The sequence below is a fragment of the Salmo salar genome, chromosome ssa01, assembly GCF_905237065.1.
Source record: "Salmo salar chromosome ssa01, Ssal_v3.1, whole genome shotgun sequence".
Taxonomy (NCBI): Eukaryota; Metazoa; Chordata; class Actinopteri; order Salmoniformes; family Salmonidae; genus Salmo; species Salmo salar.
In genome coordinates, this window is record NC_059442.1 from 104,947,524 (window position 1) to 104,967,743 (window position 20,220).

At 48.0% G+C, this 20,220-nt stretch overlaps 1 protein-coding gene across 1 annotated transcript; it reads right to left on the minus strand.

Moving 5' to 3' along the window:
• Positions 1-5,039: 5,039 nt before the first annotated feature.
• LOC123727879 (myb-like protein AA) lies at positions 5,040-19,289 on the minus strand (the record flags this gene model as incomplete). Its single annotated transcript, XM_045697938.1, is given in 9 exon segments — positions 5,040-5,275; positions 14,584-14,997; positions 15,329-15,441; positions 15,481-15,649; positions 15,681-15,987; positions 16,065-16,127; positions 16,162-16,185; positions 18,505-19,250; positions 19,253-19,289. Coding segments are annotated over 9 exon segments (2,109 nt in total), but the record flags the coding sequence as incomplete, so codon positions are not given.
• Positions 19,290-20,220: the final 931 nt, after the last annotated feature.

Here is a 20,220-nt window from a genome sequence, read left to right on the forward strand (position 1 = left end):
AGAAAATGTATTGTTAGTCATTTTAAACATGTTTCTATTATGACATCATAAAGGTACCCGTTCCAATTACTGCATATTTAACATGGTTTGGCCATCTTGAAATCTCCTGTACTGCAGGTGGAATCTTTGAGTGTAACAGTACATGTTTTCCACAGGGTTTAAAGGCAGGCTTGGTATACAATATAGAATAGACCTCTTGGAAACAGAGAGAGAAATGCTGTCTCTTCAATTTAATTCTGGGAATGCGTTATCTGACATGGCACATCAAATGTACCAGCAAAAAGACTGCAAAGAAACAAATCAAATCAAAGTTCACAGATCACAAGATGGGATAAAAGAGCCGTATGAAAGATGTCACGATAACAGAGTGAAAGACTTAAAAACGTCATCATCTCATGAACATTACCTAAGCACAGTATCAGGTCTGTGCATTCAGAGAAAAAACATTTCAATTTGTATACTAGTAAGAACGCTTACTGAGGAGTAAGTCCAAGCGAAAAATATATTCCTATATTTCCATGTAGGCTTATAGCAGTTCAATAGTTCCAGTAGCAAAGCAAACATTTCAGAAAGTACACCTGTTGCTCTACACAGATACTGTAAACAATAAGCGAAAGCCACACGACATGACAATGGTTGACAGCAGCACCCCAACTTGACCAATCCATTTTGACCATTTAGATAAGGGGCGTCAAACTCATTTTGCTCACGGGCCGCATTCGGTCTTTAACGGGGTCTGGAAGGCCGAACTGAAAATGTGTTATATTTCCTCGCTGTTAAAATGATCAAAATTATGTCCCCTATCCATCGGTTTGGGAATGTTCTATGCTCCCTGACTTTCCAGCTTTCAGGGAATCAAAATCAAGTCAATTGTTATTTGTCACATGCTGGGTAAAACACATGTGTAGGCTAACAGTGAAATGCCTACTTACAGGCCCTTCCCAACAATACAGAGAGAAAATACAAAAAACAATAGATAAATAATAACACAAGAAATAAATCTACAATGAGTAACAATAACTTGTCTATTTACAACGTGTACCAGTACTGAGTAATGCTAACTTGGCTATATACATGGGGTACCAGTACCGAGTCATGATAACTTGGCTATATATATGGGGTACCAGTACTGAGTCATGATAACTTGGCTATATACATGGGGTACCAGTACTGAGTAATGATAACTTGGCTATATACAAGGGGACGAGTACTGAGTCATGATAACTTGGCTATAAACATGGGGTACCAGTACTGAGTCATGATAACTTGTCTATTTACAAGGGGTACCAGTACTGAGTAATGCTAACTTGGCTATAAACATGGGGTACCAGTACTGAGTAATGATAACTTGGCTATAAACATGGGGTACCAGCACTGAGTAAACATAACTTGGCTATATACATGGGGTACCAGCACTGAGTAAAGATAACTTGGCTATATACATGGGGTACCATGGGGTACCAGATAACTTGTCTATATACAAGGGGTACCAGTACTGAATCATTGTGCAAGGGGTTCTTAACAACCTGGAAAGAGTAAAAATAAATACATTTATTTAACTAGGCAAGTGAGTTAAGAACAAATTCTTATTTTCAATGATGGCCTAGGAACAGTGGGTTAACTGCCTTGTTCAGTGGCAGAACAAGAGATTTTTACCTTGTCAGCTCGGGGATTTGATCTTGCAACCTTTTGGTTACAAGTCCAACACTAACCACTAGGCTACCTGCCACCCCAAACGTAGGTCTAATGTTTCGAAACAGTTTTGGTTTGGCTTTAGTCATAGTTTGGCTTCAGTCATTCCAATGTAGACTGGATCTGGCCCACAGACCTTGAGGTTGACACGTGATCTAGATGAAGTGCTTCATGTGAAGCTCTTGAGCATGACATAATGTCCTGTCGTAGTTGAAATGTAGCCATCAAGTCTCAGAGGTGAAAGGAAATACACCTCCAACTTTAGCCATCTGGTCTTTCTGTACCACAGTCTGCAAAGGAAAACATGTGTGTGTGTGTTTGTGTGTGTGTGTGTTTGACCTATGTGAAGGATTCTGATCCGCAGGAGAAATGCTGAGTAGCATCTGCTGGCAGCGAGAACGCCTTGGGTCCTTCACATGACATGACTAATTACACTGGGCAGTTTACATTTAATTATCCCCTTGAATAATCACCTCCAAGAGAGATTATTTGGGAAGGAGGGAGAGTGAAAACTAACGGGGGAAGAGACAATATTTAGAAACAGATTTTTCTATATCAGACGTTTCACAGATGAGTGAAGGGAGGTGAAGGACCATCAAATGCCCTCTAACCTCCATTGATTAACTTACTGATGCCGTCTAACCTCTATTGACAGTAGAAAGGGTTAATTTACTGATGCCATCTAACCTCTATTGACAGCAGAAAGGGTTAATTTACTAATGCCATCTAACCTCTATTGACAGCAGAAAGGGTTAATTTACTGATGCCATCTAACCTCTGTTGACAGCGGAAAGGGTTAACTTACTGATGCCATCTAACCTCTACTGACCAAAGAAAGGATACCGTCTAACCTCTACTGACAGGAGAAAGGATGCCGTCTAACCTCTACTGACAGGAGAAAGGATGCCGTCTAACCTCTACTGACAGGAGAAAGGATGCCGTCTAACCTCTACTGACAGGAGAAAGGATGCCGTCTAACCTGTACTGACCGGAGAAAGGATGCCGTCTAACCTCTACTGACAGGAGAAAGGATGCCGTCTAACCTCTACCGACAGGAGAAAGGATGCCGTCTAACCTCTACCGACAGGAGAAAGGATGCCGTCTAACCTCTACCGACAGGAGAAAGGATGCCGTCTAACCTCTACCGACAGGAGAAAGGATGCCGTCTAACCTCTACCGACAGGAGAAAGGATGCCGTCTAACCTCTACCGACAGGAGAAAGGATGCCGTCTAACCTCTACCGACAGGAGAAAGGATGCCGTCTAACCTCTACCGACAGGAGAAAGGATGCCGTCTAACCTCTACCGACAGGAGAAAGGATGCCGTCTAACCTCTACTGACCGGAGAAAGGATGCCGTCTAACCTCTACTGACCGGAGAAAGGATGCCGTCTAACCTCTACTGACCGGAGAAAGGATGCCGTCTAACCTCTACTGACCGGAGAAAGGATGCCGTCTAACCTCTACTGACCGGAGAAAGGATGCCGTCTAACCTCTACTGACCGGAGAAAGGATGCCGTCTAACTTCTATTGACCGGAGAAAGGATGCCGTCTAACCTCTATTGACTGGAGAAAGGATACCGGAGAAAGGATGCCGTCTAACCTCTATTGACTGGAGAAAGGATGCCGTCTAACCTCTATTGACTGGAGAAAGGGTTAACTTACTGATGCCATCTAACCTCTACTGACCTGAAGAAGGGTTAACTTACTGATGCCATCACACAACTTCTTAATACTTGGAACTTTAATTTATAAATCAGTGCATAAAAAAAAGTGTCAAAATAATTACTGCGCAATACCCATATGCCTGGTCCTACAGCAACCACATACCTATCTGAACCTCATCTGAGATAAGGTTCTGTGGAATTACAGCTGTAACACTGTATAAACCTGGATCCCAATGCTTCCCCGGCATTCCAAGTCAGGCAATACAGCCAAACATAAATGAAGCATCCGACACATACAGTAGTGTACATTAGCTTTACTAATGAAGATCACTGACGGTGTTGCTGAGCTGTCAGTCTACTGTGATTAGCAGCTCTCCAGATGGGGGGATGTATTTGGTTCTCAGAAGGACCCACAGCTGACAGCTCTGTGGTGAGGAACAGGCACTGTGACAGCTCTGTGGTGAGGAACAGGCACTGTGACCGCTCTGTGGCGAGGAACAGGCACTGTGACCGCTCTGTGGCGAGGAACAGGCACTGTGACCGCTCTGTGGCGAGGAACAGGCACTGTGACCGCTCTGTGGCGAGGAACAGGCACTGTGACCGCTCTGTGGTGAGGAACAGGCACTGTGACAGCTCTGTGGTGAGGAACAGGCACTGTGACAGCTCTGTGGTGAGGAACAGGCACTGTGACAGCTCTGTGGTGAGGAACAGGCACTGTGACCGCTCTGTGGTGAGGAACAGGCACTGTGACAGCTCTGTGGTGAGGAACAGGCACTGTGACAGCTCTGTGGTGAGGAACAGGCACTGTGACAGCTCTGTGGTGAGGAACAGGCACTGTGACAGCTCTGTGGTGAGGAACAGGCACTGTGACAGCTCTGTGGTGAGGAACAGGCACTGTGACCGCTCTGTGGTGAGGAACAGGCACTGTGACCGCTCTGTGGTGAGGAACAGGCACTGTGACAGCTCTGTGGTGAGGAACAGGCACTGTGACCGCTCTGTGGTGAGGAACAGGCACTGTGACCGCTCTGTGGTGAGGAACAGGCACTGTGACAGCTCTGTGGTGAGGAACAGGCACTGTGACAGCTCTGTGGTGAGGAACAGGCACTGTGACAGCTCTGTGGTGAGGAACAGGCACTGTGACAGCTCTGTGGTGAGGAACAGGCACTGTGACAGCTCTGTGGTGAGGAACAGGCACTGTGACAGCTCTGTGGTGAGGAACAGGCACTGTGACAGCTCTGTGGTGAGGAACAGGCACTGTGACAGCTCTGTGGTGAGGAACATGCACTGTGACAGCTCTGTGGTGAGGAACAGGCACTGTGACAGCTCTGTGGTGAGGAACAGGCACTGTGACAGCTCTGTGGTGAGGAACAGGCACTGTACCAGGGGGATGGCTGTCTCGCTCAACCATCCGATAGGGGTCAAACTGATGACTTTGGGAGAGGAACCCAGGGAGTTGGAAGAAAGATGGGAGAGATCTCAAGATGTCCGTGTGGAAACGTCTGTGTGGTGTGATGTGATGTCTAAGAAATGCTGTGCTTGAGAACTACAGATTAGTAAGACAGGCTTTGGCACAGCTCTGTTGATGTTGATGATTAAAATCAATTGATAAAAGAAGAAGATGTATGTTATATTAATGGATTATTGGTTTCTTCTCTCTCCCCAACATGTCTCTTATGTATAGGCTATCCAGTATGACCCAGTGCTAAACTAATCATGTGGTAGTTACTGAGGGGCACAGCGAGGCGGTTACTGAGGGGCACAGCGAGGCGGTTACTGAGGGGCACAGCGAGGCGGTTACTGAGGGGCACAGCGAGGCGGTTACTGAGGGGGCACAGCGAGGCGGTTACTGAGGGGCACAGCGAGGCGGTTACTGAGGGGCACAGCGAGGCGGTTACTGAGGGGCACAGCGAGGCGGTTACTGAGGGGCACAGCGAGGCGGTTACTGAGGAGTACAGTGACTCACAAGTATGTCATGCTCAGCCTGGGTTCCTCCTAATATCTGTACATTACACTGCATCTTTCCTCTTCTGCTGGGATCCTGCCTTCATTGACAGCTGTGTTACATGTCCCAGGGTGATCACCTTTGGTGTGGCGCTGATTTTCTAAAATAACAGATTTCTTGTCATGCTGCTGCATGGGACTGCCATACCTTAGAGTGGGAACACTTGGCAGGACTGCGCTCGTATTCCTTTGATGTAAAAGGCACTTTATGATACAGTTTTGGTGCCAAAACACAGGCTAGATAAATAATGGATGAAATGTAAAAGCAGATAGAACCAGGGTGATGAATCCTTGTCAACTGGCCTGTTAAGAAGAGAAGGTTCAGAGTGTCATTTAACTGATGGATAACTTTCAGTGTATTCAGAGGACAAAATCAACACACTATTTACACAGCGTGCGGATTCGGCGCCAAGATCTCTGTAAGGCAGGGTTTACACTGCAAATACACCACCAGTCCAAGGGAAGGGTTAAAGCGGTTTATTATTATCAGAGGTCGGCAGCGTTCCATTTCTGCAAAACTCTAAACAAACAGAGTAAACACTTCGTTACCAGTGGAAGGTCCTCCAATCTTAGTCTTTGGGGTTCAATCATTGTTGAACTCATCAGTTCCTTTCTTCCGATAAACCGCCTTCTCCACCGTCGTTCTCTCTCCCCAATAACCTCCTACTCCTTCACCTGCCGGGGTCAAAGAAAAGACAAAGGAAGAAAAAAAAAACCAGGGCACAGATAAGTAGAGGCCCTGATTGGTTTCACCTGTCTGCAGTTTGGCTCTGATTACACCTGGAGACAGGTGTGGCTGTTCTGCTGCAGTCTAGAAGATTCCCCTGACTGTCCATGGTCCTGCCTCTGGGGAATACTTCTTGCTGTCCCGTGGTCATGGCATCCAGAAAACAAAGCAACCAGGCACATACCGTCCATCCACCACACAACCCCTGAAACCGCTACAATAGTTAAGTGACACACTATTTACCCAGCTAAGTGACACTATTTACCCAGCTAAGTGACACTATTTACACAGCTAAGTGACACTATTTACACAGCTAAGTGACACTATTTACACAGCTAAGTGACACTATTTACACAGCTAAGTGACACTATTTACCCAGTTAAGTGACACTATTTACACAGTTGAGTGATACTATTTACACAGTTAAATAACACTATTTACACATCTACGTTATAACAAAATTGATAAATTCTGTTTTCACCTGGTGAAACCTCTGTGTAAGCCTCCGCCAACAAATACAGTTTCAAACATTTGGAGTAGAGGGATTGTAAATATATTCAAACTATCCTTTACAACAACAACAACAAAAACATGCCACATTTGCAGTTTCACATGTTGACCTTAAATGTCACATGTGAAACCATATTTTCACATGTATTGAATTTAGAGTTTCAGTAAGTGCAAAATAAATCAAATGAATTTTCAATTTTGGTTTATATCTCTCAAATAAGAGTGTCACGGCTGTTTGAAGGATCGGACCAAAATGCAGCGTGTTCGTAGTTCCACTATTTTTATTATAGTGAAACTAAATGCAATACACAAAAATACTTGAATATACAAAAACAACAAACTGTGATGCAGAGAGGAAAACACACTACTCAAAAGATAAACACCCACAAACACAGGTGGGACAAACATCAACATAAATATGACCTCCAATTAGAGGTAACGGGTCAGCTGCCTCCAATTGGAGGTCAACCCAAACAACACCAACATAGAAATACAAAACTAGAACTGAACATAGAAATACAAAACATAGACAAACACCCCCTGTCATGTCTGACCTACTCTACCATAGAAAATAACCACTTACTATGGTCAGGACATGACAAAGAGATAAAGTCTTAATTTGACTTATTTAGTGCTTTGATGCCACAGCACTGGAAATACTGGAGCTTTTTTCCATTTGCACCCTTCAGGTTTGTTTAATTTTGCAGCTAATTTCTCAGCCAGACGACATGATGATGTATGATCGAGAGTAGCCAAAATGTAATCTCGCTCATCGCTGAGTGATATTTACAACTTATCTGTCTCTCTGCCATAGTGCCGTTTAGTCAGTCCTGTCGGACTATAACCAAAGATACTGATAAGTTACTTTTTGGAATAAAACATTCAATTATTTTATGTAATTAGCAATCCATTATATTGTATACTTTGTTCTGTTCTGGAAAATAGCTAGTTTCTGCCAAACTGGGCCCCAGATTCACAAAACCTTCTTAAGAAGACATTTCTTCTTAACTGCCATTGTTTCCTTAACTAAAGACTTAAGAAGAAAGTTAAAAAAGATTATTGGACATTTTCTTGCGCTATTTCTTATGTTTCTCCTTAACACAAAGTTAAGAAAAAATGTGATTATTGAAAATAAAGTTATTGGAAATGTTATTTAATTCCAAGATAGTTAAACCCTTGTCTTAAACTCAGGGCAGTGAGAGAAAAAAGCTCATGAAAGCAATGGAACATGTTAATTCACACACAAACTTCATCTGAAAGTTTCAGTATTGATTCTTTTAAACATGTTGTAGAACAGTAATCTTAGTAAGAAATATGCTAACATGATTGCCATAGGTAGCTAGATAGCTAGCTAAAATGGTTGCCTAGCAACAAACATGTTAAGAAGATTTTTTTAAGAAGATATTTGAGAAGTTCGTAAGAAAATCATAAAATCTTAAGATATTGTTGAGGTTGCACTTACGAACTATCTTATGAACTTCTTATGAACTTCTTAAAAAGCTTCTTCAGTTTTTGTGTAAGAAGTGTTTTGTGAATCCGGGCCCTGTTCTCCATATTCTGTAGTGTTCTGCCTGTTGGCTAGACTAGGCAGCTACTGTAGCTAGACTCAGGCAGCTACTGGAGCTAGCTAACTGCCTAAATTAGTTAGCTCACTAGCTAACTAGCAAACTAACAGTTAGCTACGTTAGGCTCATTGTAAATCAAAAATGCTTGTTTTCATTTCATGTATTAGCAAAACATTGAGTATATTTGTGTTAGCTAATTAGTCACATTTGTCTCCCTTCCACAACATAAACATCTAAAGAGCTAGTGTTACTATATCAGAGATGTCGGGGTAATATAGCTAATATCTAATGACCTTGTGAATGTATCAATAGTTGTAGCTAAGTTAGCTGTCAGTCATAGCTAGGTCTATGAAATATTTACAGCAAATAATATCAACATCTACTAATTTGCTATTCTTACATAGAGTATATTTTTTGTCAATTGCTGGCAGCACCATTTCACCAGGTCAAATTTCTAGTACAGGTAAACGTACTTGGTGGATAAAGGTGATTCTGATTCTTCAATGATTGCTTTTAGGAGAATCTGCTTCCTGAACATGGCACACATAGGTCTAAAAGAGAAGGAGGTCCAAGGGTCTGTGGAGGATTGCTGAAGGCCAGTGTAGAAACAGGGTCCATTAGAGGTTAAGAGGATCAAACAGGGCCCGGAGGGAACAGGGGGAGATGTAGAAGCGGCAGAGGCAGAATCTGGGAAATATCCTTGGCTCACAGGAGGGGATTGATCATCATTATCAGATAGGCGTGCACAGCTTTGTAAGCCACACAACACCATGTCTGATTATCTACCAAATCTAGACCAGATTGTCAATTGTACTTATGTCCCAGGAAGTATAGCTTTTTTTTTTTACTCATTACTTTTGTATCTTGACAGCTGTCAAGAGAGAGAGAGAGAGAGGGGGGGGCATGTATTTGACTGATGATGCTGGAGAGACACAGCTCTTTTGATGTGGTCCATTCATCCAGCCAACCGGGAGGTAGTGAGGTGCAGGGGAGTCCCTTTTTGGTGCACCTGTGGCGGGTGTCGTGAAATGCCAACTGACTGAGGAGAGGTGTTGTGGTGGGGGGCTAGAATCCTGCATCCGTACAATGCTGCACATGTACACTTCCTGCCTGGAGCCTCCAAATCTGAAACATCAGGTTCTACGATGATCTTGCCCTGGAGAGAGACCATCGAGTCGCATCTCTTCCTTTATCTGTTGGCAGCATGGCATGTTCGTCCACAATTTTATTCCAAGCTGCAGCGTGTGGCACATCAGGGGCGCTTCCCCTGACACTAATCCTGTATAAGGTTTCACTCCTGGGCTACGAAATTCTGTCCATTATTTGTTTGTTTATTTGTGTATGTGTTCGCTTCTTTACCCTTTTATTTCAGGTTGTTTAAAATGTTTTTGTTCAACAAATATATATATTTTTTATATCAAACAATCATAAACAAAGAATTTACATTATAATTACATTTATTTATCATAAACACATTCATGTTCTTAGTTTATTTACAGTGGATTGATAGGACTGTACAATACATATCAGTACATTTTTTACAATTGCTATTTATAAAAATTAGGTTTATGTGGGCATGGGTTTCTGTCAAGAATCAGGAAAAGCCCAGATGCAGACAGTTTCAAAGTAACAAAAGTTTATTACAAAAACAGGGGGGCAGGCAAATGACGGGTCAAGGTCAGGCGGGGCAGAGTCTGAAGGTACAGCGGCGGGCAGGCTCAGGGGTCAGGCCAGGCAGAGGTCAGTAATCTAGGGTGGTTGACAAGGTTCAGAACCGCAGGCAGGCTCAGGGCAGGCAGAATGGTCAAAACCGAAAACTAGAAAACGGAACTAGAAAACGCATGGGAGTTGAGCTTGACAACACAAACTGGCAACGACAAACAGAGAACACAGGCATAAATACACTGGGGATAATGGGGAAGATGGGCGACACCTGGGGGGGGGGTGGAGACAAGCACAAAGAAGGTTAAATAGATCGGGTGTGAGAATTTCGTCATTTAGCTGTTCAGATCCTGGGAGAGGGAGGAAAAGATTTATCTAAAACATTCTGTTTGACACTACTGTTTTTAATCTTATCACTCCTACCTAGCCCTTGGCTGACATATGCCTGAACCAGCACCTCAGGGACAAGGCCAAGATTCCTTCGTCACTGGCTACCGACAGATGATCCTTGGCATTCCCCGTTGATCCATCTGTCTCACCTTTCTCGTTACTGTTTGGGTCTTCTTCCAAACTTCCTCCTTTTGTTACTTTTAACCATTTACAACTACTTTGTTGTTAAATGTTTTGCTTAATTTGGTTATCTAGTCATTGAGCGAATACATCGTCGCTAACGTTAGATACAAGGAAGAAAGTGGTTATATCTGTCAGTCAAGCCCTACCTGTTCAGCAGAAACAAAATCCATTTCCCCACTCAGTCTAAATGGAGTTGCTCCCTCGCCACCTTTCAAAACTGTCCCCAATATTTCTTCTTCTTTGACTTTTGGCAGACTACACTCATAAAGGTGTCGTCTCCTACTGTACAGAGGTATAAAAACTAATAAAAAACAAAACATTTTTGGATTAACAAATTCATACTAATTCAAACCTTTACACTATTACCCTAATTTCTAACAAAACTGTACAATTCGATCCCTACACACTCAGAACCTCTTCATTCAGTACAGTGTAACATTTGGGCTTAACAGCGTGCTTCATCTGACTCTTCAACTACTACTTACATATTTATTCCTTCAACAACCTTCAGTTACCAAACCTTTTAAATTGTACACTGCACCTTCCTACTCGGTCTCGCTCATATCTCACATACCCAAGTTTTACATAGTCAGAAAACTTCATCAAAGGACATAAAACCGATGACTTTGCTCCTTCTTTCCGTCTATCATTCAATTCAAGCGACATCCACCTACCATTCCTGTCACCAAAAAACATCCTTGCTCGTGAATTACACTCCAGCCATAAACTGCTGTACATTTACAATTTAGCCCTTTCTACTCCACTCTTCTTCATCATCGTCGACTCATTCTCACCAACTGTACTGCGCCAAGATCATCGCTCAACACTTCTGCTTCCTCCATTGCTCCTCCAGTCATCCCCCACTTGCTCTTTGCTGTGAATGATGCAAGAGTTTGTGTTCTCGGGTAGAACCCCTATTGTCCTCATTCCAGCACAGCTGTTCTTCATCAACTTTCTCTCCATTTCCTCCATTTTGTCCACACTACTCCCATTTTCGTCTCCCCTGTTTGTTCCTCCTTCCGGGCTCGATGACTTCTTCTTCTTCTCGTGTCCTGGCCTTGACTCCCCTGTCCAATGTCGGTCATCTCTCCCCTTTCCACATGATCTGAAATACCTTCACCGATGTTTCTCTTCACCTCCTAATATCTTGTTGTTGTTTTTTGGTTAGGTTTTTTTTTTCGTCGGTTGAGAGTAACACTTAAAATATTGGGTTTCCGTGAATTTGTCTGCCATTTGCTCAGATCCTGCTAAACTGCTTGTACCAGGGTGCTGTCTTGTCACGAGAACAATGATTCTTGTTGTGTATGTCTGATGCAAACACATTCCATTGATTTATTTTGTCGCACTAACATCAATCATTAATATAAACAAACTGACATAGCAAATTCAAACTTACACTTACTGAGTCTGCTTTAACACTTTACACTGTGGGAGAAAAAACTATATCACCTCACCTTTGTGAAACAAAACATAAGCCCCAAAGTATTAATAGCAAAACAAATATTGACGGACAACCCCAAAAATGTGCGATTTTTTGGAATTTAACCCAATTAATTAACTCTCCCTCTTTCCTGCTATTGTCCCTCTCTTTGGTTATGTTCCCTGGTCCTTTGGTTATGTTACCCTGATCCTTTGGTTATGTTACCCTATCCTTTGGTTATGTTACCCTATCCTTTGGTTTGTTACTCTGGTCCTTGTTGTGTTACCCTGGCCTTTATTTTCCCAGTCCTTCCACATTCCTTCCAGCAACTCCCCTGCTCCCACTGCTGGTTTATCTCTGAGCTAGGCAGGGTTGGTCCTGGTCATCCCTGATGGGAACCACTAACTGGAAGGATGATAATAATCATGTGAATAATAAGCGTGTGGGCAGCATTTTTTTCACGTGGGAAAAACACATGAAAATGTACATGTGATACTTCACCGTGTCCAAAACCCGTCTTACTCAAAATAATTCTGACCACTTCTGACTCAGACATTTTTCATGCGATTTGTTCACACGTGTCCAATGTGATTTCTTTTCAAGCTGTTTTTGTAAGGGTAACCATCACACAATATATTCAATCAACTCCTACCACTCCTACAATGCATATGCATGACAACTACTGTACTTCAGAGGAGGTCAAACACGCAATCAGATAACATGTCCAATCATGCAATCCCTTAATTACATGATACCAGCACTCTGCCGTCTGTATCAATCAGTATTCAAAGGTGGCAATACCAAACATCCGTTTTATTTATTGTATCCGTGCTAATCAACCTCAGTCGGAATATAAGGTAATAAATACACTGATTACATCCCAATTGGCACCCTATTCCCTATGTAGTGTACTACTTTACAACTGTCACCCTATTCCCTATGTAGTGCACTACTTTAGACCAGGACTGGCACCCTATTCCCTATGTAGTGCACTACTTTAGACCAGACTGGCACCCTTTTCCCTATGTGGTGCACTACTTTAGACCAGACTGGCTCCGTATTCCCTATGTGGTGCACTACTTTGGACTCAGGACTGCACCCTATTACTTGTAGTTCACTACTTTGGACCAGGACTGGCACCCTATTCCCCTATGTAGTGCACTACTTTTGGCCGGGACCCCTGGGCCCCACGTAGGACATAGGGTACCTGGCCACTGTGTTGATGGCAGGTGGTACAGTCATTAACTAGCAATACCAGGTGGATAGCAGCTATTTCCTCAAGATGTTGTTTTGTCATTTGTTTCTGACACAGCCTTTATTTTATGACAATGAAATTGACTGGTTCATGGCTGGCTCATGACTGATTTACTTGTATGCATGCAGATGATACTATGCCTCTGTACTCACCTCACCTCCCTTCACAATGTCACTGTGATTGTTGAAAGTTTGGGAATGAGTGCATGATGTTACGTCATAGTGCGAAGACTCTGCCTGCACTGATGTGGTTGAGGAATACCATTAACTGTTAACTACTACTCACTACTACTACTACCATCCCTACCACCAGTACCACTACCACTACCACTACTACTGCCGCAGTATCTAGGATGGAGAGGTCTGTCCATATAAAGCACTGCTCTACCTTCTTAACACACTATCAACAAGGCCGGTCCTACAGGCCCTAGTTTTGTTGCACCTAAACTACTGTTCAGTCGTGTGGTCGGTGACCCAAGAGGGATTTAAGAAAATTGCAATTGGCTCAGAACAGGGCAGCACAGCTGGCCTTTGGATGCACACGAGGCTAACATTAACAATATGCTGTCAATCTCTCCTGGCTCAAGTGGAGGAGAGATTGACTTCATCCTACTTGTATTTATGACAGGTATTGACATGTTGAATGCACTGAGCTGTCTGTTTGAACTACTGAGCACAGAGCTCAGACACCCATGCATACCCCAAAAACATGCCACAAGAGGTCTATTCACTGTCCCCAAGTCCAGCAAACTATGGGAGGTGCACTACTACTAGAGCCATAATTACATGAACTCCTTCCACATCATAACTGATACAAGCAGCAGAATCAGATTTAAAAAAACAGATAAAATACACGTTATGGAACAGCAGGGACTGTAAAGAGATACCACATAGGCTCTACACATGCAAACAGACACACACTAACTCGCATATACACACCCGTACGATGATTTTGTGTTGTGATGTGTGTGGGGGCCTGAGGGCACACATAATATGTTGTGAAATCTGATGTATTTAATGTTTTTAAAAATGTATAACTGCCTTAATATTACAGGACCCCAGGAGGAGTATTTTTGTATCTTTTATTTAACTAGGCAAGTCAGTTAAGAACAAATTCTTATTTACAATGACGGCCTACCGGGGAACAGTGGGTTAACTGCCTTGTTCAGGGGCAGAACGACTGATTTTTACATTGTCCAGCTCAGGGATTTGATCCGGCTATCGGTTACTGCCCGCACTAACCACTAAGCTACCTGCCTTGTGGCGGCTAATGGGGATCCATAATGATACAAATCAATACTGCTACTACTACACTACTGCCTACTGACTCAGCTACCAAACAGCTACCTGCTGCTACTGCTGCTGCTACTGCTGCTACTGCTCCTGCTGCTACTGCTCTGCTGTGCGTGTTCGCTCCAACGCTGCTGCTGCTTGCTTTTGCTGCTGCTGCTCCGGCTGGTTGCGCTGCTGCAGCTGCTGCTGCTGGTGCTGCTGTTGCTGCTGCTGCTCTGCACTGTGACTGCTGATTACGCTTGCTGGTGCTGCTGTTGTTGCTGCTGCTCTCCTGGTGCGGCCTGCTGCATGCTGCTGGTCCTGTTGCTGCTGCTCGCTGCTGTCCTTCTGCTGCTGGCTGCGCTGCTCAGCTGGCGCGATGCTCGCTGCTGCTGCTGGTCTGCTGTTACTGCTGCTGGATGCTGCGCAGCGGCTGCTGGTCTGCTGTTGCTGCTGCTGCTCAGTGCTGGTTGCGACTGCTGCACTGCTCGCTCTGGTGCTGCTTTTCTGCTGCTGCTGCTGCTGCACCTGGTCGATCTCTGGCGTTCTTCTGCTACTGCTGCTGCTGCTGCTGCACTGGTTCGGCTCTGCGCTGCTCTGCTGGTCGCTGCTGCAGCGCTCTGCTGGTGCTGCTATTGCTGCTGCTGCTGGACTGACTGGTGCGGCTGCAGCGCTACCTGCTGGTGCGCTATTCCCCTGCTGCTGTTTGCTGCAGCTGGTGCTGTGCTTAACGCACTGCTACTGGTGCTGCTGTTGCTGCTGCTGCTGCTCTGCACGCTGGTTGCGACTGCGCAACGCTTGCTGCTGGTGCTGCTGTTACTGCTACTACTGCTAGCAACGCCCTGGTTCGGCTGCTGGCAGCAGCTGCTGCTGGTGCTACTGTTGCTGCTAGTGCTGCTCGCAGCGCGCTGGAACGGCTGCAACGCTGCTGCTGCTGGTGCTGCTTTCTGCTGCTGCTGCCGCTGCTGCTGGCACTGCTGGTTCTACTGCCTCTGCTACGCTGCTCTGCTGCTGCTCTGCTGCTGCTGCTGCTAGCACGGCTGCGGCTGTTGCGGCTGCTTGCGCTGCTGCTGCTGGTGCTGCTGTTGCTGCTGCAGCTGCTGCGCTCCTCTTGTTGCTGCTGCTGCTGCTGCTGCAACGCGCTGGTTCGGCTACTGCTGCGGCTGCTACTGGTGCTGCTGTTGCTTCTGCTGCTGCTGCCGCAACGCAGCTGGTGCTGCTGCTGCTGGGCGCTGCTGGTCTGCTGCTGCTGCTGCTGCTGCGGCTGGTTTCGACGCTGCACCTGCTGCTGCTGGTGCTGCTGGTGCTCTGCTGCGCTGGTTGCTGCTTGCAGCTCTGCTGTGCTGCTGTTGCTGCTGCTGCTGCTGCTGCTCGCTGGTTGCACGCTGCAACTGCTGCTGGTGCTGCTGTTGTTGCTGCTGCTGCTCCGGCTGGTTGCGGCTGCTGGCGCTGCTGCTGCTGGTGTTGCTGTTGCTGCTGCTGCTGCTGCTACAACGCGGCTGGTTGCTGCTGTTGCTGCTGCTGCTGCGGCAACGCACTGGTTGCGGCGGCTGCAACGCTGTGCGTGTTGCTGTTGCTGCTCTGCTGGTGCTGCTGTTGCTGCTGCTGCTGCTGCTAACGCGCGACTGGTTGCTGCTGCGCGGCAGCTGCTCTGGTGCTGCTGTTGCTCTGCTGCTGCTGCTCGCGCTGCTGGTGCTGCTGCTGCTGCTGCTAACGGCAGGACTGGTTGGGCTGCTAGCAACGGCTGCTGTTGCTGCTGTTGCTGCTGCTGCTGCTGGTGCTGCTGCTGCTCGCAACTGCGGCTGGTTGCGGCTGCTAACGCGCTGCTGCTGCTGGTGCTGCTGTTGCTGGTCTGCTGCTGCTGTACCGCAGCTGGTGCTGCTGCTGTAACGCGCGCTGGTGCTGCTGCTGCTGCTGATGCTGGTGCTGCTGCTGCGGCTGGTTGCGGCTGCTGCCGCTGCTGCTGGTGCTGCTGTTGCTGCTGCTGCTGCTGCGTTGCTGGTGCTGCTGCTACTGCTGCTGCTGCTTGGGTCTTGGCTGCGCTGCGACTGGTTGGAGCCCGCTAGCAGCACCTCTGCTGGTGCTGCTATTGCTGCCACTGCTGCTGGCTACGCGGCTGGTTGCGGCTGCCCGCAGCGCTCTGCTGGTGCTGCTATTGCTGCTGCTAACGCTGCAGCTGGTTGCGGCTGCCAGAACTCTGCTGCTGGTTGCTGCTGTTGCTGTGCTGCTGCCACGCTGCGGCTGTTGCGACTGCCGCAGCAGCTGCTGCTGGTGCTGCTGTTGTTGCTGCTGCTGCTTAACGCTGCGGCTGGTTGCTGGCTGCGCGGCTGCTGCTGGTGCGGCTATTGCGGCTACTGCTGCTGCTGCTGCGCTGCTGCTGCTGCTGCTCTGCTGCCGGCAACGCGATGGTGCGACTGCCAACGCTGCTGCTGGTTGCTGCTGTTGCTGCTGCTGCGGCTCGCTGCGGCAACTGCCTGTTTCTGCTGTTGCTGCTGCTGCTGCTGACGCTGCACCTGGTTGCGGCTGTGCTTGGGACTGCTGGTTGCTGCTGCTGCGCAGCTGGTGCCCTGCCGCAGCTACGCTGTGGTGCTGCTGTTGCTGCTGCTGCTGCTGCTGCTCGCTTGGCTGTTCGCTGCTGCGCTCTCTGCTGGTCTGCGTTGTTGCTATGCTGCCTGCAGCTCGTTTCGATGCTGCTGTGGTGCTGGTGTTGCTGCTGCTGCTGCTGCTGCAAACTTGCTGCTGCTGGTGCTGCTGTTGCTGCTGCTGCTGCTGCTGCTGCTTGGGCGCTGCTGGTGCTGCTGCTGCTGCTGCTGCCAGCGCGCGCTGGTGGGGCTGCTCGCGGCTGCTTGCTACGGTTCCTGCTGTTTCTGCTGCTGCTGCTGGTGCTGCTGCTGCCGCGCTGCGTTGGTCGCTGCTGCTACGCTGCTCTCGGTGCTGCTGTTGCTGGTGCTGCTGCTGCTAACGCGACGACTGGTGCTGCGGCTGCTGCTGCGGTTGCTGCTGGTGCTGCTGTTGCTGGTGCTGCTGCTGCGCTGCCGCTATTCTCTGCTGCTCTGCTGCTGCTGCTGCTGCTGAACAACAGCGGCAGCGCGGCTGGTTGCGCTGCGGCAACACTGCTGCTGCTGCTGTTGCTGCTGCTGCGGCTGCCAACCGGCTGGTTGCGGCTGCCGCAACGCTCTGCTGGTGCTGCTGTTGCTGCTGCTGCTGCTACGCCGTGTTGCGACTGCTGCGGCGCTGCTGCTGGTGCTGCTGTTGTTGCTGCTGCAGCGGCAACGCTGCGGCTGGTTGCGACTGCAGCGGCAGCTGCTGCTGGTTGCGACTATTGCTGCTGCTGCTGCTCCGGCGCTGTTCTGCTGCTGCTGCTGCCCAGCAGCAGCTGCGCTGGTTGCGACTGCGCACGCTGCTGCTGGTGCTGCTGTTGCTGCTGCTGCGGCTGCACGCGAGCTGGTTGCGGTCGCTGCTGCTGCTGGTTGCTGCTGTTGCTGCTGCTGCTGCTGCAGCTGCGGCTGGTTGCGGCTGCTGCAACGCTGCTGCTGGTTGCTGCTGTTGCTGCTGCTGCCTCAACGCTGCACCTGGTGCGCGCTGACGCTGCTGGTTGTTCTGCTGCTGCTGCTGCTGCAGCTGCTGCGGCTGGTTGCGTCGCTGCGCAACTGCTGCTGCTGGTTGCGACTGTTTGGCTACGGCTGCTGCTGGTTGCTGCTGTTGCTGCTGCTACCGCCGCTGGTTGCGGCTGCTGCAGCGCCGCTGCTGGTGCTGCTGTTGCCGCTGCTGCTGTTTGCTGCAGCTGGTGCGCTTTCGCTGCTGCTGCTGGTCTGCTGCTGCTGCTGCTGCTGCTGTAACGCGGCCGCTGGTTGCGACTGCTGCAACGCTCTGCTGGTCGCTGCTGTTGCTGCTGCTGCTGCCGCGCACCGCTGGACGCTGCCCGGCAGCTGCTGCTGGTGCTGCTGTTGCTGCTGCTGCTGCCGCTGCTGCTCGCGCTGCTGGTTGCTGCTGCCGCTGCTGCTGGCCGCTGCTGCTGCTGCTCTGCTGCTGCTAGTGCTGCTGCTTGGCAGCGGCTGCGCTGGTGCGACTGCTGGTTGCTGCTGCTGCTGGTGCTGCTGTTGCTGCTGCGCTGCTAACAGCGCAGGCTGGTGCTGCTGTTGCTGCTGCTAATGCTGCTACACCGGCTGGTGCGGCTGCTCGCTCGCTGCTGCTGGTCGCTGCTGTTGCTGCTGCTGCTGCTGCTGTGCAGCTGGGACGGCTGCTGCGCTGCCTGCTGGTGCTGCTCTGCTGCTGCTGCTGCGTGCTGTGCGGCTGGCAGCAGCTGCTGCTGCTGGTGCTGCTGCTGCTGCTGCTGCAGCTGGTTGCGCCTGCTGCAGCGGCTGCTGCTGGTTGCTGCTGTTGCTACTGCTCCTGCTGCGCTGCAGCTGGTTGCTGCTGCTACGTTTGCTGCTACTGGTGTTGCTGTTGCTGCTGCTGCTGCTGCTGCTGCTGCGGGCTGGTTGCGACTGCCGCAACAGCTGCTCTGTTGCTCTGTTGCTGCTGCTCCTGCTTGGCAACGCGCTGGTTCGGCTGCTGCTGTTTGCTGCTGCTGGTGTTGCTGTTCGCTGCTGCTGCTGCTCTCTGCAGCTGGTGCTGCTGTTGCTGCTGCTGCTGCCGCTGGTTGCGACTGCTGCAGCAACTCTGCTGGTGTTGCTGTTGCTGCTGCTGCTGGTCTGCTGTTGCTGCTGCTGCTGCTGCTGCTGCCGGCTGGTTGCGGCTGCTCCTGCTGCTGGTTGCTGCTGTTGCTGCTGCTGCTGCTGCTGTGGCGCTGCTGGTGCTGCTGCTCTGCTGCCGCAACGCGGCTGGTTGGAGCTACTAGAACACGCTCTGGTGCTGCTGTTGCTGCTACTACTACTGGTCTCTGCTGCTGCTGCTACGCTGGTGCGCTACTGCTGCTGCTGCTACTGGTGCTACTGTTACTGGTACTACTACTTCTTCTGCTACAACTATACTACTACTACTGCTGGTGGATAACAACTTTGTAACCATTTACAACTACTTTGTTGTTAAATGTTTGCTTAATTTGGTTATCTATCATTGAGCGAATACATCATCGCTAACGTTAGATACAGGAAGAAAGTGGTTATATCTGTCAGTCAAGCCTACCTGTTCACAGAAACAATGCCATTTCCCCAGCTCGTCTAAGATGGAGTTGGCTCGGGACGCCCGCCACCTTTCAAAACTGTCACCAATATTTCTTCTTCTTTGACGTTAATTGGCAGACTACACTCATAAGGTGTCGATCACCTACTGTACAGAGAGTATAAAAAATAAGTAAAAAACAAAACATTTTTGGATTAACAAATTCATACTAATTACCAAAAACAAAAAACCATATGTACACTATTACCCTGAATTTCTAACAAAAACTGTACAATTCGGATCCCTACACAGGCTCAGGAACCTCTTCATTCAGTACACCGTGTAACATTTGGGCTGTAACAACGTGCTTCATCTGACTCTTCAACTACTAACTTACATATTTATTCCTTCAACAGACACGTGTCACGTGACCAAACCTTTTACAATTGTAACACTGCAGCGGCTTCCGTTCATACGGTCTCGCCTCATATCTCACATACCCAAGTTTTACATAAGTCAGAAAAACTTCATCAAAGGACAGTAAAACCGATGGACTTTGCTCCTTCTTTCCGTCTATCATTCAATTCAAGCGACATGCACCTACCATTCCTGTCACCCAAAAAAAACATCCTTGCTTCGTGGTTACACTCCAGCCATAAACTGCTGTACATTTACAACTTTAGCCCTTTCTACTCCACTCTTCTTCATCATCGTCGACTCATTCTCACCAACTGTACTCGCGCCAAGATCATCGCTTTAACCTTCTGCTTCCGCCA